This window comes from Perissodus microlepis, chromosome 7 (assembly GCF_051167445.1).
Source record: "Perissodus microlepis isolate ML-2025 ecotype Zambia chromosome 7, ASM5116744v1, whole genome shotgun sequence".
Lineage (NCBI taxonomy): Eukaryota > Metazoa > Chordata > Actinopteri > Cichliformes > Cichlidae > Perissodus > Perissodus microlepis.
In genome coordinates, this window is record NC_140467.1 from 63,875,119 (window position 1) to 63,898,759 (window position 23,641).

The 23,641-nt window shown below is 45.3% G+C and overlaps 1 protein-coding gene across 1 annotated transcript; it reads right to left on the reverse strand.

Moving 5' to 3' along the window:
- Positions 1-321: 321 nt before the first annotated feature.
- On the reverse strand, positions 322-9,440 carry LOC146384619 (uncharacterized). Its single transcript, XM_084932494.1, has 3 exons — positions 9,332-9,440; positions 7,792-9,207; positions 322-7,212 (listed from the first exon to the last, which is right to left on the reverse strand). The coding sequence occupies exons 1-3, from the start codon at positions 9,438-9,440 to the stop codon at positions 3,179-3,181; spliced, it is 5,559 nt and encodes a 1,852-aa protein (XP_084788620.1). The 3' UTR covers positions 322-3,178.
- Positions 9,441-23,641: the final 14,201 nt, after the last annotated feature.

Sequence of the window (23,641 nt, forward strand, 5' to 3'; positions counted from 1 at the left end):
CGCTCATAGCCATAGAAGGAGGGGTCTGGGTATGGACCAACATAATACTCATTGTCCCTAGTGTTGAATCTGTGTGGGAAATGGCCCTTCTGCAGGTCTTGAAAACCTAAAGCAGAGGGTATTTTGGCAAGGCCCATGGGCAAAAAGCTGAACGAATCAATCCACCGCTGGTCATAGGCCCTGTCATGCATCAAAATCACACGGCTCCCTCTCATTGTGACGGTAGGTGTTATACACTGCTTGACAAAGTACTCCAGAAGTATGTAGTTATCAAAGTGTTGAAATCTCCCAATTCTTTTAATCTTTGGGCTGAAGGAAGGACAATACTCGGTGTATATATGCTCAATCAACAATCATTTATTTCCATACAATTCAACACAAAGAGCATTAACACGTCCGGACGGGAGAGATGCTGCCAGAGGGTCAGGCACATGTCTCAAAATGGTGACGAATTTCACAGCCTCTTATAGCTTCTGACGACCCCCACCTAGTCATAAAAGCTACATCTTCACATGTTTTTCTAATTCTTAGCGAGACTGGCTCCTGACCTTGGCTCCCTGTCTTCCTACAAAGGTGGGGTATGGAATGTGGTTTATCTCTTCTGCCCTAGACGCAGAGTCTCCTTTCTCTTCATGATTCAGCAATAAAACATGTCAAGAACCCAGTGTGAGACATTCACAGCAGATCAAGGATACAGAGTGATGCACATTTATCTCATGAACTAATAAGTGAATATGTTCTGTTAACTCAAAATTATAATGAGAACTAGACTACATGCACAGCACACCATCCAAACTAAAGGATAATATATATACTACAGCTGTTAACATAATTCAACTACATTTACTATGGTCATAAAATAACATATGTTTTACTCATAATCTTCACAATTCCCCCTTTGATCTCTTTTCTCAAAGAGATCACTTACAACATGCACTCCAGGGTCGCAAGGTCCAGTTCTCCCCCATCCTCAGGCCCATCTTTCAACAGAGGCATCATGACCCCCGGGCCCTCCGGCCCCGAGGCTATGGCCCTGTCAATGAGACGGATTACCAGTGCTCTGAGGCAAGGGATGAAACAACAACCACATGTTGTTAAGACTGCAGTAAAAACAGACAGTGAGACCATGATTGACATAACAAAACCTTTCCATTGCCCAAAAACAGAAGTCAACCATTCCTCCAGCGGGTTCTCAATACCTGAGTGTTCGTGCATATTATGGGCCAGAGTCCGCAGCCCCTCAAGTGCCTTGGTTATCGAGCCATCTGGAGCAGTATTATTGGGAATAAAAGTACAACACATTTGTCCGAACATTGCACAGACCCCCCCTTTTTCAGCCAGAACCATGTCCAGCGCCATCCGGTTCTGCACTGCCATTAAAGAGGTGGGACCTAGTTGCTCCGCCAACCCCTCAATCGCATCACGTGTCAAGTTTGCCAGCCGGAGAATGTTATAATGCACATAGTTAATCCTATCCACGTTTTTGTTGGGGGTGACGGGAAACAAGGCAGAAATCACTGGGATATTTTCAAAACCGGCTGCTATCTGATCTACTAATTTATACTCATTAGGGACGCTGCGCGGAACACCGATAGAATCTATATACGTGGGTGAATTACCAGTTAGATCAAATGACCAAGAAGATCCTTTAGACAACACCTGACGTTTGCGCCTAATTGTAAGTCGCGCATTTCCATTCATCCCCACGGGTTTAACCTTCTCCCCTATTATCAGTAGAGGCGCTCCTAGTCTGACCATGGCACAAACACCAAACGCTTCTTTTGGTATTCGCACATGCAGACTCCCACCTCCACAATAATAGTACAAACCAGCTCGAGCCCAAGTCCCAACAGTCGTGGCGCCCGCACGCGAGGCATCCCCTCTTCCTGGATACGTCACCGTATACCAGTCAGCCGGGATCCTTCCAGCGTCATACTCCTGTTCTCCAGGATCATCTGCCGTAAAATGAAAACAAGTGTAATTAGCTCTCCTGGGTGTAAACGGTCCGGGGACGGTATCATTGTCTATGGGAGGAAATAAAGCAGACAATGGAGCACATTTTCCTGAAGATACTGCTCTCCGAGTGAGTCGGAGCATGCAATCAAAACCCCACTGATCCTCTGGATGCAGAGGTGCTGGTTCGGTAAATAAGTGTGGGCGTGCCGTAGCGCATGCCACACAATCAGACACATTTTGCTCTTTCGCGTTTGCAATCAGCCAATCCAACCACAGGTTGCTGTCCCCATACCCTGTGGCACGAGACATCAGCTGTCGGGGTTTCCATTTCGTATAGTCCCCTTTTGTTACCTTAGAGTCTGAAGTGGGGGCTCTCACAGGTGCGGTGTTGATGCTGGATACATTTTCGGGTGGATCTTTAAAATGTATCTTTATCACGCCCATTGGGTCTCTCCCTGAAACATCTACGCCTAATAATAAATAAAATACTTTATCGGCTTTCCTGTATCGCTGAGGTGTAACCCACCACCCACCAATAGACATTGTAATTGGATTTTGACTGTTACTAAAATCACGCTGAATCGCAAACCCTTCCCATCGGCCCGGTGAGTCCCACCCTGGGGCTGTGTAGGCTGTCACCATATCCCACACCGGACACGGGCGATTCCCCAAGATAGTGGGCCGGCCCATAAGACAAGCACTAGTTAGTCGCCGGTCATGACATACCCAAACTTCGTACCCCCGCCAACTAGCCCTATCATATCCACATTTTATCACAGAACAGAGATCAAAAGTGAAGGCTGTAGTGGATCCTCTAACGTAATCCACCTCTATGCCTCCGTAATGTAACAAACAAGGATCCGATCTCTCACCTACATCGCGCTCAGGTCTGGTCACCTCAGGATCCGCTAGAGGAAGAGGTGTTGGATGAGTTCTGAAGCTGGGCAATTCACATAACAGAAATATGATCGTTAATACACCAATGATGATTATAGTTAACACTCCCATCACTCCCCAGTTTTCCCAAAGCTTTATTTTCTCATTTAATTTTCCCACCCCCATTTCAGTAATACCTACTAGGTTCTAGACTAGGACTTCTATCTAAGGCACTTCTATTTCTATTATTGTTGCCGCTATCTATCTCTTCCAGTCGGGTGATTCTCGACTTCTTTCTTCAACCTCCGGGGTAGACCACCCTTTGGTCGTTGCACAGATCAGGGGATTATTCTGCCCCTTTTTTGCTAAGATCTGTGTTTTTTGTGGGGACCGACGTGTCCCCCTTTTTCCCCAAAAGCCTCTCGGACCGCCTGGGCTCCTCTGCTGCCGCACACTGGCTCCAGTGATACCAAGTGTCACCTTTCCCCTTCAGCTGGACCGCATGAGAGGTTCGAGTGGTCACCTCGAAAGGTCCCGTCCACCTCGGCTCGTCCCACTTCCGCTTATACACCTTCAGCCACACCCACTTCGCCTCTGGCGTGGTCACCTCCTTTCCGGTCGGGTCTCCCACCTGCGTAGTAAAACTAGAGACAAGAGCTTTTAGTGCTTTGAATTGTTTCAAATGTTCAGACACATTTACCTCCTCTCTTAATTCTCTTACGCCTGCTGCAGGGCCTGGAAACTGTCTTCCTGTCAGCAGTTCATATGGAGTGAACCCGGTGCGCTGATTAACGGCGCACCTTACACTCATTAGGGCTATAGGAAGAGCGTCAACCCAATTCATGTTTGGCAAAAATCTGTGCACAGACAATTTGTTTTTAAGATTTTGGTTCATTCTCTCCACTTTTCCCTGAGATTGTGGATGGTAAACTGTACCATATCTATGTTGCAACCCCAACATACATTCCACCTCAGCGAGATCTCGATTTTTAAAATGAGTGCCATTATCCGATCTTACCTTCTCTGGAAATCCATGCCAGGGGACATAATTCACCAGACATTTGATCACCGTTTTACTGTCCTCTCTGCGTGTTGGCCACGCCTCTGGCCAGCCGGTCAGAGCATCCACACACACCAACAAATATCTAAACCCTCGAACGGCAATTATCATGTCAGTGTAATCAATCACAATTTCCTGGCCTGGTCTTTCTGGCAAAGGAAACTTACCCATTTCTGGTTTCACGGTGGGCTTTGGATTGTACTGCCCACAAATCAGGCATGTTTTCACGTGTTCCTTTACCATATTTTTCATGTAGGGATGCCACCAATGACACAGGTCCCTCTCCATTTGGGCCACTCCTACATGTCCTAGCCCGTGAGCTTCTTTAATTTTCTCCTTGGCCATTCCTGCCGTGAGTACTGGCCGCCCGTCGGGTCCTCTCCACAATCCTTCTGATTGTACGGCCCCTCTCTCCTGCCACGCCGTCTTTTCCTCAGGCGAGGCTCCTTCTTGCGCCTTTTCGATGTCCTCTCGCTGTTGGGCTGGCAGGTCTCCCCATTCCATACCCATACTTACCATTTGTTTTCCTTCCTGATAGCCTGCCGCCCGTTTTGCTTCCTCGTCGGCTGCTCTGTTCCCTTTTGCCACCCAAGTGTTAGATTCGTCATGCCCTTTACACTTTATGATGGCCACCTCCAGAGGTTCTTTCAGAGCATCCTCCAGCTGTCTCATCTCCTCCTCGTGTTTGATTGGTTTATTTGAGGCTGTTCTAAATCCAGCCCTCCTCCATTGCCCCAGTTCCACATGTGCTGCTCCAAACACATATGCTGAATCTGTATATATGTTAACTCTTTTTCCTTTCCCTAATCTCAGAGCTTCTATCACTGCAATAAGCTCTGCTTTCTGCGCTGATTGAGGCCCTTCCAATGTTCCTGATTTCTCCACATGCAGCTGGTTTCCGACTCCTTTTACCACTGCATACCCTGTTTTCAATCCTTCACTCGGATCCCTAAAACAACATCCGTCTGTGAAATAATCGTCTGCCTCATTCACTGGTTCTGCTCTCAGATCTGACCTTACTTTCTCCTCAACCTCTACTATTTGTGCACAGTCATGAGGTGTCCCCCCTCCCATCTGGTCTGCCATGTTGATCCCTTCATGTGTGAAGGTCAAGTTTGGAGACTCCAGAATTTTAGTCAGTCTCTGTTGTCTCAGTGGGGTCATTGTAAATGCCTGTGAGTTCACATAGGCCACCACACTGTGTGTTGTTAGCACTTTCAGTGGGTGCCCTCTCACAACGTGAGCCACTTTCTGAATTATTTTTGCTACCCCTGCTGCATGTTGTGTGCACGTGGGGTGTCTTTTTTCCATATTGTCCAGGCCAATACTGATATACATCAGCACTCGTCTCCTTCCCCCTTTTTTCTGAAACAAAACACCATTAACCACTCCATTTGTTTCAGAAACATCAACAAAGAAATCAGAGTTGTAATCGGCGATTGCCAAATCTGCTGCACGAGACAGGGCCTGTTTCAGTTCAATGAACCGCATTTCAGCCTCAGTAGTCCAGTTCAGATTAGCTGTGAGGTCTCTCATGCAGTGTTCTTTCACCAAATCCCGCAGAGGTTTGGTTTTGCCCACATAGTCAGGAATGTAGTGTCTACTGTAACCTGTAAGTCCGAGAAATGACAACATTTCTTTAACAGTACGTGGCTGGGGGTGCGACATAATTGTTTCCCTCTGGGATGCCAACATGCCCACCTTCTGCATCGCCACCACACGACCTAAAAATGTAACTTCAGTTCTGACAAGTTGAAGTTTGTCTCTACTTACTTTGAAGCCTGTTTTTGCCAGCTGACGAAGCACAGTCATCGTTGCTTGAAAGCAAGCGTCAGCTGTTTTAGCAGCAATCAGCAAATCGTCCACATACTGGATCAGTGTGCATCCTTCAGGTAATACACAGGGAGAAAGAGCATTTTTAAGTACCTGATTAAAAATCCCAGGTGAAAGGGCAAAGCCCTGAGGCAACCGAGTGTAACGCAGCTGCCGACCCCTGTAAGTAAATGAAAAAATATCTCTCAAAGATGGATGCAGAGGGAGACAAAAGAAAGCATTTGCCAAATCTATGCATGTGAACCACCGCTGATCTGGAGATAAATTAGTCAAAGCTGTGTAGGGATTTGGTACAGGTACTGTTGGTGTCTTAAGGACAGCGTTTATTGCCCTAAGGTCATGTGCCATGCGATACTTGCCCGTGCCTGATTTTTCAACTGGGAGGATTGGAGTATTCCATGCGGAGGAAGACGACTCCAGCACACCCACTCGCAGAAGCCCTGAAATTGTTTCTGCAATCCCATTTTCTGCCTCTGGACTGTGTCTGTATTGTGAACGCCAAATTGGAGTGTCATCTTTTAACTCAAACGTGATGGAGGAGCAAAATGTTAAACCCACATCAGTGGGACCTTTAGACCACAGAGTGTCAGGGAGTTCTGTTAGGCCTTTAACGGCTTCCTTGTGATCTGATTTCTCCCTGCCATGTGTTCGCTTCAGATGTTTATGTTCTAAAACACTCTGATCAGTAGCCGTCACAGAAATTCGATACGTTTTACAACTGGGTGAGTATGAGACATCAGTGAGTTGCGTTTGCTGCCAATCTGTGGCCCTTATGGCTGCTTTCACCATTGGGCCTAAATCTTTTGCTTGTTGACCCTCATGTATTGCCAAAGACACGTGGAGAACCGCTTCATCTCCCATCCTATACCAACTCATTTGATCTCCAGAGAGCGCCACAAACGCTGCCACTCCAGCTGAACCAACGTAAATGTCCTGAGAGTTAAGCTCCCAAGCTTTCTCATCTAAACACTCATTAAACAGATCCTCAAACCATTCAGTATGCTCGCGATCGTAAAACAAGGTCACGTGGTAGGGGTCACGCGGGGGTGAATAAACAGACATGGACATTATCCAGGGACGCCAGAGCTGGTACTGTGCCAGAATTCCATCTGATGTGGTCAGTCGCGCCCAGTAAATCTGTGCGGTGCGTTCACAATCCTCCGATAACAGCCACTGTCCCCTCATTCCTGATTGCAAACAGGACAGCCGTGTGCCATCTTTCAAAGTCACTGTTAATCCATCAGCTCCACACATGATAGTAGCTCCCAGCTTAATGAGCAGGTCCCTGCCCAATAAATTAACTGGAACTTGTGATGAAACCATGTACGAATGTGCTAAGGACTGGCGTCCTAATTCAGTCTTTAAAGGGGCGGTTACTGGCAGGGTCATAGGTACCCCAGAGAAGCCGATCACACTGATTCTGGTGTCTGACAGTGGAATGTCTTCAGGAGCAGTACGAATGGTGGAATATGTTGCTCCTGTGTCCACTAAAAAGGGCAGGTTACGTCCTTGAACCCTCAGTGGCACCAGGGGGTCTGCCCCTCCCCCTATGCCCAGGCCTCTCTGTGGGGTGTGTCAGTATTGTTCCTGCTGCCAGTATTCCACTGGATACTGCCCTGGAGGAGCCATCGGTGAGTTTGGGGCCGACCAACGCCCGCGCCTCCTTATGTCCGGACGTGACATATTGTACTGTTGAGGCAGGTCAGGGCACTCTCGAGCCCAATGTCCAGTTTGACCACAGTTGTAGCACGCAGTTCCAGGCACATATGGACCTACTCTCAGCGTACCCCTTTGTCTGCCCATGCCGCCGCCTCCTCCCCGTTGACCACCACGTGAACCCCAATTTCCTCTACCGACCCCACGGCCTCCCCAATTTGTTCCCTGGGCGGGTCCCTGTGTGTCAACTGGCGATACATTAGGACCCAAGTCTGCCCCCATTTGCTGGTAACCTTGAGCTACCATTACTTTTGCTATTTTGTCCTCCTTTTTTTTATCATTTGCCTTACCCCTCATTTCACCCAGCTGTAATTTCAACAATTGCTTTTTCATGTTATCTGTAGCCTCACTTTTAGCCATAACCTCATCATGAGCTTTCTGCAGGCGATGCACCAGATGTTTCTCCCACACGTGAGACTCCGCCCCCTCCATGTCGGGGTTATCTAACATGGCCACTCTGACCTGTTTGGGCACACCTTTTAACACAGCTTCTCTAAACCACAATTGTTGCATCCCTTCTCTACCAGGATGCTGGCCAGTGCTAAGGGCCCACGTAGCCTTAGCCTGTTCTATGTACTCCCTTGGAGTTTGATCAGGCTTCCACAACAGCTTCAAAATCTTAGCAGCATTTGGAGTGGGATACTTTTCACGTAATGCAGTTGATATTTCATTCACAACACGACAAAATGGGGTGCTATCAACCATCAATGCTGTGCCTGCTATCTTCTCTATGTCATCCAGAGCTGTGCCTTTGACACATCTGGCAACCACAGCTCTGAAATCTCCCAGAGCCAATTGAACACCTGTCGTTGCTCTATCAAACTCTCTCAACCACCCCGCACCTCCATCTGTAGTAATAGGAGGTAATAATTCAGTCAATGCATTAACATCTCCCACTCCATATGGCTTGTATTTCATGTGGCCCCCAGCGGTCACCACTAGGGGGAACTCCCCAGGCAGAGAGAGACTGTCCCTCTCCTCTTGACTCCGGCGCACCATGGGGTGTGGTACGTTTCCGGGTTTGGGCTTGACTATTCTGCCTCTTCCTGCCTTTTCTCTAGCTACTCTATTTTGAAAGGCCCCTCCTAGCTCCGGCCCTGCTTCAAATCTCTGCTTGCCACAGCCACCCACTTGCGCATTGTCATCAAGGGTGCCAGATAACCATCCCTCGTATGCGTCCCCATAGGGGCCGCACACCTCACCTTTCCCAACCTGTGGTGCAACAACTACTCCACTCCTTAATTCATCATCAGAAATTTGATATCGTTGCTCTAAAGTTGATATAACCGTTTCAACCAGCCGCACAGCCCTATCTTCTTCACTCTCTTCCTGTTGGGGTGACTGTTTCATGGGCGGTGCCTGTGCTCCGCCGCAGGCTCCCTCCTCACCGACAAAAGTAGAATTTTTCTTTACTATTCCACTCTTCGGTGTTGGCGTTGGCCATTTGGGCTCTTTAGACATTTCACAATCTACATAGCCTCCTGTAACTTCTAACACTTGGCCATCCCCACCAGAGAGACAGCCCTGCTCTACCCTCAGCACAGGATAGAGGGGGGCGGGGGCCTGATAGGGAGGGGGGAAGCTAGTGAGCGATGACTTCACCGGGGAAGCCGGCAGCATCAGCTTCTCTGGCTCCTCCCTTCGCTCCCTCATCCAATGCTCCACCCCCTGACATGTCACAGCCCACCTCGTCACGCGGGCTCTCTCCTCCTGCGCCTTCTGCAACTGTTTTCTAATCTCCTGCTCTTTCTCCTGGAGCTTCTGTGCTATTCCCAGAAGCACTTTTGCCAACGAGCCTCTTGATTCTCCTCTCACTCCTTCATTATCACACAACTCCTTGACTTTTGTTGCCACAGCTGCAACCTCTGATTTTTTTCTCGGGCGCGCTACCAGGTCGCATGACCTTCAGCGCCCTCACCAACTCCTCTCTCTGCTTCTCAAAAGTTTTCCACTCACCCTGCATTTCTCCTTTTTCTATGTCAGATTTAAGACCCGACATATTCACACCACCACACCTTCTACACTCTCCTTTTTTTTTTTTTTTAAATTACACCACAGAGTAATACACCCAATTATGCCCGTCTATCTCTATGTGGCTCCAAATTCCCTCTTTATTTAATTTCACACTCGTCAGGGGACAGGCACACAAGAATTTCAACCACTTAAACGAGGAATTTCAACCTTTTATATTTCAGCTATGATAGAACTCAACCTTTAGATGTAAAAGCATTCTCTTGTTCTATTCCAGAATAAATGTGAACCCGTGATTACACGGCCGTTCCAGTGTTATTTCTGTAGCTATGCGGGAGTCCTCAGTTCCCAAGTCGCCACCTCGGCATCCAGACACCGCTGGGCCTGCCCGCGCGTCCACGAACAGGAGGGTCGCCACACCTTGAACAAACTTAATTTCCACAGGTACACTAGGCGTCAACCTTTGATCTTAAAGCATTCTCTTCGCACTAATGTCCTCCTATTCAAACACATCAACCGTCACTGTCACTGTGTTCACGCTTCACACACAGAAACACACCCAGAGCGCACCTTACACACACAACACCCAGAGCGCGCCACACACACAACACTTCTCATCAGCGGAACTTTACACAGAAACCTCTGAGCTCAACTGTTAGAACCCCTTAAAGCACAACTGCACCATCGAACAGATACCCCTTTCTCTGCGCTTATGACCGCCACCACGGGGCAAAGTCGCATCATAAACGTGATGCATACGTCCCCGAAGATATTACTGATATTATAAGCCAGGTTCTGCTTTACCTTTATTTCATGGCAAGTAAAATTTTACTTATATTTTATGACCGCAGCCCTCGAGGCTCAACTGATACCATAAACCACCGTCAAACCTCTATTCAATGTACTAAAATCAGCACCAATCACTACTGCACTTACGGCCGCACCACCGGAACACGGCCGTATCATAAACCAAACCTACGGACGTGTTGCGCTTTTGGCGTTGCCAGTGTTCAACTGCACCGTAAGCCAGCATCTGCTTTCCTTAATTCTATATTCAATTTTATAGCCGCATCCACAAGGACTTAACCGACACCATAAACCAACTTCAAAACCTCTATTCAATGTACTGGACTTATGGCCGCGTCTCCAAGAGATTCTAATGTATTATTGCTACAGAAGCCAGTCTTAGACAAAGTTAAATGTGGAAGGTAAAGTGGGCTGCAACTAGCTCAACGTAGTATGTCATTAGTTTCTCGGTAGAAGCAGTTTATCTAACACCCTGGAATTCAGCCTCAACTTATGTTGTTAGTATCTTGCACCAAAAACCAGACACCGACAAATTTAATGTGAAAATACATGTAACTCAGCGAACAGATTAATTTGGAAAGCCCAATATGCACATTTGGTATAATACAACAGGCTGTGCTTACCTTTTTGCTGTTAGACCGGTCTTCTGTTCGCCTCGCCCCACGATCTCACCACAGGCCAAATCTGCACCTCCTCAGCACACCAAAGATCCGGGTCACCAGGCACCAAGTTGTTGAAATCTCCCAATTCTTTTAATCTTTGGGCTGAAGGAAGGACAATACTCGGTGTATATATGCTCAATCAACAATCATTTATTTCCATACAATTCAACACAAAGAGCATTAACACGTCCGGACGGGAGAGATGCTGCCAGAGGGTCAGGCACATGTCTCAAAATGGTGACGAATTTCACAGCCTCTTATAGCTTCTGACGACCCCCACCTAGTCATAAAAGCTACATCTTCACATGTTTTTCTAATTCTTAGCGAGACTGGCTCCTGACCTTGGCTCCCTGTCTTCCTACAAAGGTGGGGTATGGAATGTGGTTTATCTCTTCTGCCCTAGACGCAGAGTCTCCTTTCTCTTCATGATTCAGCAATAAAACATGTCAAGAACCCAGTGTGAGACATTCACAGCAGATCAAGGATACAGAGTGATGCACATTTATCTCATGAACTAATAAGTGAATATGTTCTGTTAACTCAAAATTATAATGAGAACTAGACTACATGCACAGCACACCATCCAAACTAAAGGATAATATATATATACTACAGCTGTTAACATAATTCAACTACATTTACTATGGTCATAAAATAACATATGTTTTACTCATAATGCATCTGGCTTTTGTGAAGATTATGTGCCATGAATGTGTACCCACGAAACCTTGGGCGTCTGTAATGCTGCACAAATGCATCCACACATTTTAATGTATTAAATGTGAACTTGTTACCCTTCAGATCAGACGCACACACAAAGTTGGCCTCATGTTTGCCGTTGTGATACCGTGTCTCAAAATCATATAAAATATATTTATCACAAGGGTTCTGTTGTTCAACAGGCTGTATGAAACACTGATGCTCAGAGTCCCCGGCTAATTTAGGCTCGCGGCAGTGCTCGCATTTAGGCTGGACACATTTGTGTGGTGATTTCTCTGATTCTCTATATGTGACCCCGCAACTCATGCAATGCTTCATATTGTCGCACGGTACCATGTTGTGTTTTATTTCTGGTAATTTGTGTTGTTGGTAACAGTGTTGTGATTTGCAGATGCGGTTACAGTCACTGCATTTCACGGTGGGACCTTCTGTGGTGGTGACAGAGTGTGAAACATACGTTGCATCTATGTTTACAGCTGTGCTAGAGCGGTGTTTCATATGTATTGTAACAGAAATTACACACATAGGCTGCCCCGAGAAAAGCTGTTGGCTTTTCAATCAGATGATAGTGTTCATTGTGTAGGTACAGCATTACAGTGTTTGGATTTGGCTCATCATGTGTGAAAAAACTGCAGACGGTTACGTCCTGCTGCGTGATAATAGATTACTATCTTAATGTTTAGGTGCTTCTCAAATTTGCCGACATCAGAGAATGATACTGTCTGTGTCGCATAGACCTACTCGAGCATGTAACTGTTTAGCAGTAGCATGTTTTTCATGCTCGGGGGCTGTTGGGTTTAATGAATGTGCTATCCACAGGGAGAAGCACAAATTGTTGTGCGTATTGTCTGGTGTGTACAAATGTTTACCCTTCTTTGAGAGAATCTCATCATGAGGGATGTTTGCCAGTTTTAAGCGAGCCCCGCCGCTACTGTTTTGTGCAACCATGACAATAAACTCTAATTCATCATCACCGATGGATTCGTCATTACTTTGCATAACTTGAGCTATTTGGTCGAGAAACAGGTCAGGGTCATACTGATCATCAGGATTTAAAACAGCTTGAACATCAGAAGCCAACGAGGGCCCACGCAGGACCACATTTAGAACACAGCCCTGCTCAGATCCAGCCACTGCTCTATCACATTAGCTAAGCAGCTTCTAACTCTTTCTGGCACTTGTTCTGGATCATCAAGACTTATGTCCCTAAAATCAAGGCGCTCGCGCAATTCTTGGGCGTTGAAATTAGGTATCTCTCTGATGCTATGATGACTGTGACTGCCAGACCCAGACTGAACAATGGGCTCGACTACTGGAGCACCTGTTTGTGAATGGCTAACACTTGAGGAATTTCCATTGTTTGAGGGGTTGTGTGGTGGTGCGTCAGCATCAGCATCTGCAGTAGCAGCAGCAGCACCCAGATAAGCATGTGTGCTAGGTGCACGCACCCTTTCAAGCGTGACAGAAGCCCTAGTAATAAGACAATCGACGGTAGCTTGAGTAACAACAGTCCCTGCAACAGTAACATTCGTGGCTACAGGCAAATCCGGATGTGTTTCGGTTGGTTGATCAACAGCATCATCAGTAACGGCTTCAGAATGAGTTGGACAAGGACGCGCATTAGACACTGCCCTGCGTGCTGCAGCGAGACTACTAAGTCTTGCATGCAAAACTTGACATTTGCTTACTAATTGTGCAGCCGCATGGTTAAAACCCTCAAAGTCAAACCATTTAGCTCGAGTGGAGGTACCATCATTGTGTTTGAATAATTTACGGGGTGGATCCATGGTGTGGATTTTAAAAGTCAACTATTTAGAAAGCTGGTATTAATGAGATCTAATAAACCAGAGGTATTGTTTATTGTCTCCTGGATACTAGTTAGAACCCCTGCTATTTCTTGCAAGTTCCCTGGTGCTGCTTCTTGATGTTGGTTGACTTTAGCTGCTATTTCTCACGTGAGTTTAGCCGCTATTTCTTGCACATCCCTCTGTACTGCTTGTTGATGTTGGCTGAGTTTGGCATCAATCAAAGATAGTATATCATTTTTTGATGCAGAATGGGTCTGATCAAAAGTAGATGTGTTTGCTGTATTTAAGTATGCGTCGTATGCCTGTGATATTTGCGAGTCTGTTATGCAGCCTTGTTCAAAACACCTGAATTGGTGTTGTTTCTGAGACAATCTGGTGTGGTGGGTATATCAACTATATTAAAAATCTGATAGACTGTACTCAAAAACATCACTGAAATCATTAGGCAGACACTCACTCGCGGTTATGCATGGACCGGCGATGAAGACTGGTTCCGAGTCTCCGTTGTTGCACAAAGGTTGTGGTTTTTCTGGTTGTTGTTTTTCTGGGAGTTCGATATCGCGTAAATATTCCAAAAGCATCAAGGGGTCTTCATGGGGTCCATAGTGGGAAGGGGTTGTGTGATTGCTGTGGAGATATACGTGTGTTAAAAACATGAGGGGGGTGGGGGAAGAGGACCCTGCGTCGTTCCAGGATCTCTTTGGGGAACTGGTCATTTACGCTGAAGTCCGTTCCTTTTAATTCCCTGCCACGACTTTTCACCTGTTCCTTTTGTTTGAAGTGGCCAAATTTGGCCACAATAGGATGTGGTATCAAAGGCGATGTTCTTTACGGTGTCCTCCGGTAGCTTCAGGTGGGTTTTGATGAAGCTTTTCACCGTAGTCTCCGCGTCTTCTCCAGCGGATTATCTCACATGCCACGAGCTTGTAGATCAATAACTGTCTCTTTTATTTTCTCTATTTAGCTGAGTAACATTTTCAGTGAGACATGTCACCGACTCCCTTAGTGTGGCATTTTCAGCAGCGAGCATTTCCAACTGCTGCTGGCTGAACTCCAGTGATTCTCGCAAGGATTTAAATTCCCGGTGTAGAATCTCCACCAAGGACAGCCTTGCATCGAAACTGGACAATCGTTTGTCGATTGACTCAAGGATGTCTGCTATGTCTTTGCCGGATGGCGATGTTGTGCCAGGGGAATCTGCCGGGCAACATCTTTTCGATGACGGCGTCTCAGATTTGGCCGGGGAAGATGCACTCTGAGCCTTCTTCATTACGAGATCCTGGAAGAACTGATCAATGTAATCTTGGAGAGCCTCTAAACTCTCCCCGTTGTTCTCCAGGGTGTAGGAGATGATTTAGACAAATGTTGTTAGTTATAAGACAATTGATAAGTGTATTTGGTAAAATTGAAGCTTAAAGGAATTTGTTCAATTCTAAGCTACCGTTTGCTTTAATTTTTCCGCCAAAATCTCCGGCGTCTGACATCAGTTACAACATGCGTCGCTTACCTTGTCCGTCACTTCCGTCACTTGTAAATGTTATCAGGAAATGATCAGACAGCAGAGGGTTTTCAGGAAACACTGTTAAATGTTCAGTTTCTATGCCATATGTTAAAACAAGATCTAGAGTGTGATTAAAGTGGTGGGTGGGTTCTTTTACATTTTGAGAGAAGAAATTGAGTCTAATAACAGATTAAATGCCATGTTGAGGCTGTCATTTTTAGCATCTACATGGATGTTAAAATCACCCACAATAATTATTTTATCTGAGCTCAGAACTAAATCAGATAAAAAGTCTGAGAAATCAGACAAACTCTGTGTAAGGCCCAGGTGGACGATAGATGATAACAAGTAAGACTGGTTTCTGAGTTTTACAGCTGGGGTGGACGAGGTTAAGCATCAGGCTTTCAAATGAATTAAAAGTCTGTCTGGGTCTTTGGTTGATTAATAGGCTGGTGTGAAAAATTGCTGCCACACCGCCCCCTCGGCCTGTGCTTTGAGGTTTCTGGTAGTTAGAATGACTCGGGGGTGTTGATTCATTTAAACTAACATAATCATCCTGCTGCAACCAGGTTTCTGTAAGGCAGAGTAAATCAATTTGTTGATCAATTATTAAGTCATGTACTAACAGAGACTTGGAGGAGAGAGACCTAATATTTAATAATCCACATTTCACTGTTTTACTCTTTGGTTCAGATGTGGATACTGTATTGTTCTCTCTTTGATTTGTTTTTGTTTGTTTTTTTTAAAGACAATTGACTATGGTTGCCGGTGTCTCTAGCTTCACATGCCTGAGAACAGAATCACCAATTACCAGAGTTTGACCCCCGGCGGGTGTGTCGCCGAGTGGGGAAAAACGGTTAGACACATGAACGGGTTGGTGGTGTACCTGGGGCTTCTGTTAAAGACTATGCTTCCTCCTCACCGTCACCCAGCCGTCCTCTTTCCCCAGCTGCTTGGGGCCTGCCGGGCAACAGCTAGCGGGGCCTACGCTATCTTCGGCTGCACCAGCTACAGGGGCCTGGCTAGCTACGGGTGAATGAAGGGTGGGAAGCCGAGTCTCTAATTCAGTAATCCTGGCTGTAGCGGCAAACTCGGTCCTTCCACGCCGCTTCTGTGGGACGTAAAGTTTCTGACTCGTGCTCTTCTTGAATCGCTTGTATGCCTTTTGGTAGCAAAAATGAGGCAAATGTTTAAAAAAAAAAAAAAAAAAAAAAAAGGAAAACATTTATTTGTTCCATAGAAACTGAAAAATACAAAACAAAGGCCTCTGCTGGGAGCTCCGTTTCCGTTCCTTTTGTTACAGCGAAACCACAATAAACGGCAACGGTCAGAAAACTGTTGCTCCACGTCCTGCTTACTTGCCTAAGCTTTCATCGCCCCCACTTGTGGGCAAATACACACCCCCTTTACGACATCTACCAACACTTTACAACAACACAAAAGACAACAAAGCAGGATCAATTTATGGAGCACAGCATATTACATTATAACATAAAATAATGAAGATTATAACTAGAAAGTCAAATTAAAGATCACAGCAAAATGTCTAAGCTCCACCACTGGCCTCCAGAGCTGCAAATATGCTAAATTTGTTACAAGTATCATTACTGCTAAAGGAGGCCGAGGAGTAACTAAACATCTGACACAATGAGCAGGAAAGTGCAGGAGGGACAGGTGAAGAGGCCATACTGCTAGCGAGTTGGCTATGAGCTAAGCTAGCGTACAGACACAGTAAGTGAATACTTTGGCTATAAATTAGGTAGCGAGTACACAGAAAGTGTGCTTCGGGTGAAGCACGTGAGGATTAAACAAGTTATAGTTAACAGAAGTTTTTAATTAAATTGCTATGCAGATAAGCTACTCAAAAACAGCACTGTGTATTGGAACAGGAAGTAATACTCTACTGCAGAGAGATGTGTTTGTGGTTGCATAGGGAAACGGGTGATCCATGCAGTGAAAGAAGGGCGGGGGACAAGGAGAAGGGTGTCCTGGAGGGATGAAAGAAAACTGAGATGGAGATAAAAATGTAAAAAAATAAACCGGGAATATTGTAGTTAACGTATTAGTAGAGAGTGACGGTGTTTTAGCTGTTATGGCATCACATTGCATTAGCAATTTGACATAATCTATTGTTAATCAATTGCAAATGTTAATGCAAGAGTGTCAGAGCAAGAGAAAGGAAAAAGGGGAGTGAAGTGGATTCTTTTCTGGAGTGAAGAAAACTGACTATGGTTACCGGTCCGTCTGCAGGGTAAAGAGGAAAGGGGCGAGTACTGTTCCTTGTGGGGCCCCCGTGCTGCAGACTACCACCTCAGACACACAGTCCCACAGCCTCTACTGGGGTCTACTGGTGAGGTAGTCAATAATCAACGAGGACAGCTGATGGTCCACTCCTGCTCCCTGTATCTTCTCCCTTAGCACTTAAGGTTGGATTGTATTGAAGGCACTGGAGAAATAACAGTGCACCTGGTGCTCTCCAGATGAGAGAAGCCCCAATGCAGCAGGTAGGTGACAGCGTCATGGGTACAGATTGTTTGTACCGTGTCTTCCACTCTTGACACTTAGCTCCAGCTCTACAGCCCCGTCTCCTCCGCCGTAACTCCCTGGGGATCTCTGGTCTTACTCTGGGGTGAATCAGCTGGTTGCTAAGGGCTAACAGCTGATCCCGGGTGTAAACAATGGAGCCGATGTTTGAGATTGCTCTCCACGTACTGGGGTTAAACAGTCCGTATATGATCAAAAAACACAGAAATAACTTCAAGCTGTTTCTGGCTAGCATTCTTGTGACAGGTTGCATGGAAAAAGTGAAAAAAGCAAGGAAAAGAGATTAAATAATTTAAAAGAATAGAAGTTGGTCAGAGCTCCTGTAACTGTAAGCCTCTCCCAAGGTGCCATCAGGGACAGCCTCGCATTGAAACTGGACAATCGCTTGTTGATTGACTCCAGGATGTCAGTAAAGTCTTTATTGGCAGGTGATGATGTGCAGAGGGAGTTTGCCTGGCGACATCTTTTCGATGACGGCGTCTCAATTTTGGCCGTGGAAGATGCGCTCTGGGTCATCATCACTCTGTCCTGGAAGCACCGATTGATGAAATCGTGGAGAGCGTCTAACCAGGGGTCAGCAACCTTTAACACCCAAAGAGCCATTTGGACGTGCGTCCAGTGTTTTAATGTCTCTGGTTTTATTGCTTGAACGTAGGTAAAACGGTAGATTTGTGTGGTTAAAATCGCACATTACACCCACAAACATAGACGGGCTTCGATTCAGGTCTGCTGTCACCGAGCTGATGATGTCATTCACCTTGGGCGATTTAAACAATGATAATTATCAAGGGAAACCTCTCGCAGTAAATAATACAGTTCAAGACTCACTGCTAACAGTTCAATGTGTGTATTGCACACATCCGGGGTCCCAGTCTGCTCTCACACACCTGGTCCGGGAACTTTTTTTATGCAGTGTTTCATGTCCTTGTTGGCGTCGCAAGCTCGTCCATCTTATTCACCAGCAATCTGACGTTACCAGTCACTACTGACAGGAGAGCAGGACGAAATCTTTTTCCTCTCCAGTCGTCCTGCTTTCCCGGCTCTGCAGCCGTGGTAGTTCCTCTTGATCACTGTGGGGATGACGTGCTGAACGCCAGCGCGGCTATGCCATCTGAGTTCCAGCAGCTGTAGCCAAAGGAGCAGAATGGCGTCGCAGTCATCACAGAGGAGTTGTAGTTTTAGGAGAACTGCGTTTCCAAGTGAATAAAAGATTACTTGACTGTGCAAGAAGTATGAACTAAGTAGTGGAAAACAAAGAATAAATAAAAGGAACAAAAAAAGAGTGAAGTAGCTTTAAAAAGCAGAGAGCATGCCAGACAGGCTGCCGTCTGAGACGAGTGAAATTCTGTTCAGTGCTCCGTTTCATCTGGAGCTGCAAAATGCAGTCGAAGCCTGGCATCGTGGAAAATGGACTGATTCTTATATAGCGCTTTTCTACTCTCCCGGAGTACTCAAAGCACTGTATACAACATGCCACCTTCACACCCATTCTCGCAAGCACTTTCTCTATACTTAGTGCTTTCTAAGAACATTCACACACATTCATACTCCGATAAATACATCGGAGAGCAACTTGAGGTCTTGCCCAAGGACACTTGACATGCAGACTGGAGGAGCCAAGGATCGAACCACCAACCTTCCAGTTATCAGTAGGTGACCTGCTCTACCTCCTGAGCTACAGCCACCCCAATGGGGTAGGCACAGTGAACAGTGTGCTGTGGAGCGGGCCACACACTCGGACATATTATTAGATCTGGCTGTGTAAGCTGTCCAATCCAGCCAAGTATACTTGTCTGTGTCTGTTTCTTCTGGTGAGGTAATATTCAGGTACTTTACTAAAGGGTCATTAGGTAATTTGAGCGTTTGTTCAGGTGTAATGAAAGTGGGAGTGGCCTCGGTTGTGTTAACATGGGTCATGTTGTGGTTTGAAGTTGACACATGGTGCAGTTTGACCTTTATTGTACCCACTGTGTCTGTTCCTGTCTGATCGACTCCTATGATGAAATAAAAGGATGCTTGGTCTGCTGAAGAATGGGTTTTGAGTTTTAATAGTCAGTAGTAATGGGTTCAGACCGGTACCAGTCCCTAACTGGGGCCTAATAAAAGAAACTATTACTAATCTTTACCTTACCAGCTGTTGGTTTTGTTTGTGGGTCCCAGTACCCTGGCTCGAAATGACCAAAAGTTATGAGTTGCTGCCCTACGTTGAGGAGGGTCTTGTTCACAAGTGAGCAAGAGGGGAATGAGAGATCGACGGATGGATTGGGACTGGAGCTGCAGTGATGAGCCGCTGTACCAGTCCATCATGGTGAAGTCATTCAAGAAGGGCTCAGAGTAGAACTGCTACTCGTCCACATCGAAAGGAGCCAAATGAGCTGGTTCGGGCATCTCAGAAGGATGCCTCCTGGATGAGGTGTTGCGGGCATGTCCCAGGACCAGGACACACTGGAATTCCCCTGGATAAGCTAGAAGAGCGAGGTCTGGGGTTCTCTGCTCAGGCTGGCAGCCTCCACGACCCAGCTGCAGATAAGTGGGAGAAAATGGATGGTATAATTGTTTATATCAAATTTACAGTATTGTTTTGTAATAGTGCAATAATGCAGCTCGATTGTCTAACTTGAGGTCTGTTCTGTAGCAAATCCAGAAAAAATATGTTATGGAAAGGAAATGGTTTGCTTGGAGGACACCAGGAGTTCAGTGAAGATGGTCACCTGCAGGTTCAAGCTCATTGCATCTCCAACCCACGTCCACTGCCCCTGTACTCAAGGGAAGACTTACTGCACTTACTTTTGGATCACAAAAATCCATGACAGTCATTCAGGCAGTAATTCCTGGACTGGAAACAAGCCATCTTTAAGATATTACAGCATGCCAGCTCCTGTGTTTGAATGCAAAACAAATGTGTAGTTTAATCTAGAAACAACCCATATGGAAAAAAACTTATAAAAGACTTGCATCAGATGTGGCCTACTTCATATAATGAATCATATAAGGCTTCTATGATCTACTCATGAAAGTGGCCACTTTCTCATTACTTTCATATATTGTTTTAGTAAGTATCCAAAACATACAAGTTTCATTTATATAATTTTTCAAGGAGTCTTATATCTGTTTTCACTCTTGTATGCTTTTCATACAAGTTTCACACAAGACAGATACAAACTTTATAAGATTTATATATATCTTTTCCATATGGGAATAAATACTCATATAATCAATATCAAATGTAAGTTTGAATGTGTTTACATTTTAAATATGATAATTTAAAGGTGTGTGTGTGTGTGAGAGAGAGAGAGAGAAATTAGCTAATTAATTAAAAATAACAGTACAAGTAACTGAACAAACTGTAAGTGGCCTGAGAGATAAGAGGTAAACAAGGCGAGTGCGAGAAGGATGCGGTGGGAGCAGCTGTGAGGTCAGGGAGAATCAGCTGCAAGCAGAGGATCAATAGTGATTTTTACTAGTTGTTTCTGTACCGTGAAATAAACGGAAGCTGAACTAAAACTGTCCATACAAGTTATTTCCAGTGAGATGACGATGAACCTGTGCAGCCACTATTTTTTCCAGAACTTTGGCTAAGAAAGGCAGATGTGAAATTGTCCTGAAATTGTTTAGATTGGAAGGTTGTGAACCATTCTTTTTCAGTATTGGGGTTATTATTGCAGTTTTAAGAGAAGATGTAACAGAACCAGATATAAGAGAGGAATGTATTAGCAATCAGTGGGCCAAGAGAGGGGAGTGAGAGTTTAACAAGATTAGTGGATCAAGTTTACACAATGACTTTAACTTAGTAATTATGGAAGATAGCTGAATTATTGTAGGAAGTTCAAATTTGGATAGAGGATGACAGTTGAGTAGGACAAAAAATGCAGATAGAACAATTGACCATATCACAGGACGAGGCCAAGTGTTGGTGAAGAATCTCAGAAGCTGCTGTGGAAATATATTTGTTCGTTGTTCAGCAGAACAGTGTCCAGTATGTTGGCTGATAGACTTTTTGCATTTGCAAATAAAAGTTGGGCTGATTTTAACTCATTTACAGGATTTGTTGTTAATTATTCTGTTTGAATCATACCTACATACAGTGTTTCTATTAAGTGTTGTACCAGAAATATAAGAAAAAATCATAATGTGATTTTAGTTGCATTTATTTTGTGTGTAAGCAAAATTACAAACGGTAATTTACCACAAATTGTTAGTAAACTATGAAATGTTTATCAGTGGGTATTGCACCCCAGAAAAATCAAGGCAATGAGTTTGCATAATCATCATCAATAGCCGTATCATCAGGAGAGTTCACTCGTGACATAAACAAGTCTAACACAGAGCAGGCGTAATGGCTCCGCTGTCACTGTGAAATGAAGTTCATGACTCCAAATTTGAACAACTGGAACTGTTTAAAGTGGCCCTCAAAGTCCAAGCTGTGCATTTCTGATGAAGCAGAGAGTTTGGGCCCTGCGGTCAGTAACTTCCCATTTTGACAAATGCTTGTTGGATCCAGGAAAAACAATTCCGATGGAACAAGCTTTCACACAAGCTTTAAGAAATAAAACTTGCTTCAAGGGTCTCCGTCTGCAGAAGTTCTTACTTTGATATAAAAAAATCTCAAGCTTTTGCATACAATTGATTTCACTTCACTTTGGTTTTATTACCTCTGACCTACCCTGTATTAGTCTTTTATGAGACTTCGTGGACAGAATGGTTTCTTTATTCGGCTGCTCTTGCAGAGCCACACTGACCCTGTGCACGTCGATCTCTGAATAAATTTCCTCAGAATTTAGCCTCCGGTAACTGAAAATGCCAGAAAACTGATTACAGCCAGCAGTTTGAGATGATGGGAATATAAACTAAAGACAAAGGCTGTTCATGCAAAAGGCTTGTTTTTGCTCACGTGTTCAGAAACCCACTTTCTCTGTTGCATTTGCAGCATTCTTGCCCTCGCTCCGCGGCACCAAACAACCACGCAGCCAAGAAACTGAGAGTGTGCTCTGTAAATTGCATTGTTCTGAGGGGGAGTGTCCTTTCTATTAGCACAGGAGCTCCATAGCAGACTAAATAAAAGTCAACAGCCATAAGAAGACACTTTAAAACTCCAACACAGGCTGCAGGCTTTGAAAACACTCCCTTCCTCATTTGTAATTCAGCAGCAGACTAATGAGCCGAAATACGTCCAGTTAGATTCCCTCCTGGCGCAGCAGATCGCCCTTTAAAACCTCTGTTTGTTCAGTGTCCAGCATCGCATCCCTTTGTTGCTTTGGTGGTCTGATCTTCCCGCAGCGATCGTTAAAGTTGCACTTATCCCGGATCAGAGTCTTCGACTACGCCTCGGGCGTCTTTCGGGATACGATGTGTTTTAATAACCTGCATCTCATTGAAAGGAGCCGGCGCCGAGTGCCTGCAGGCAGAGCAGAACCCAGGTTTAGAGATGTCCCTTACCTGCACTACATGCAGGTAGTTGTACTGGGTGTTTGAAGAAGGCTAAGCATGCTACAAATGTGGTTGTGCTGAACAGACTGTAGAAAAGCTGCTGGTCAGGACATAAGCCCCGCCCCCAAGGTGATTTACTCATCACATGCTACCTCACCTTTGGGAAGGCTCTCTGTAAACCTTGTTCTAGTTCATCCCAAAGCTGTTGTGAGGTCATGTACAGGTTTCTGTTGTAAGGAAAACATCCGAAAGTGGAACTTCCACCATAAATGTGGAAATTAGTTTTTTATAAAAGGGCTCAAGACAAAGCAACCAGATTGTTCTCCACATAAGGACTGAGAGGAAATCTCCTCGTGTCCTAATGCAAAATCAGCCTGAGTCAGTATTTATTCCAGAGGTTGAAGAGCGGGACAGGAGGCGCCTGACACTCACTGAACACGCTTTGTGTGCCAGTGTTAAACTCTTCCTGTTCAGCAGACGAGTGGGCAGCGAAGCAAGCGGAACACGCTGATACCTCATTAAAACGTGGACACAGGGTTCATCGGGTGAAGAGCTGCTCTAATAATCCAGATTCGATGATCCAAATGCACAAATCCCTAATTACTGATTTTTAATTTGAACATTTTCATATGCTCTCCAAAACACCAGGAAGACAATCTGAGGAGATTTAATTGGCAGCTTTGAGAGAAAAAAAAAAAGACAACTCGGTTGTTTTTGTTTGGATTTTTTTTTTGGGGGGGGGGGGGGTCAAACTACATCA

What these genes read in the sequence shown, in the direction of transcription:
- LOC146384619 (XM_084932494.1), bottom strand. Translation starts at nt 9,440, where the DNA reads ATGTCGGGTCTTAAATCTGACATAGAAAAAGGAGAAATGCAGGGTGAG. An exon ending in GCTGAAGGTCATGCGACCTG is followed by an intron (nt 9,208 to 9,331) that starts GTAGCGCGCCCG and finishes TTCTGGGAATAG; the next exon opens with CACAGAAGCTCCAGGAGAAA. An exon ending in TGATGAGGTTATGGCTAAAA is followed by an intron (nt 7,213 to 7,791) that starts GTGAGGCTACAG and finishes TGCCCTTTTTAG; the next exon opens with TGGACACAGGAGCAACATAT.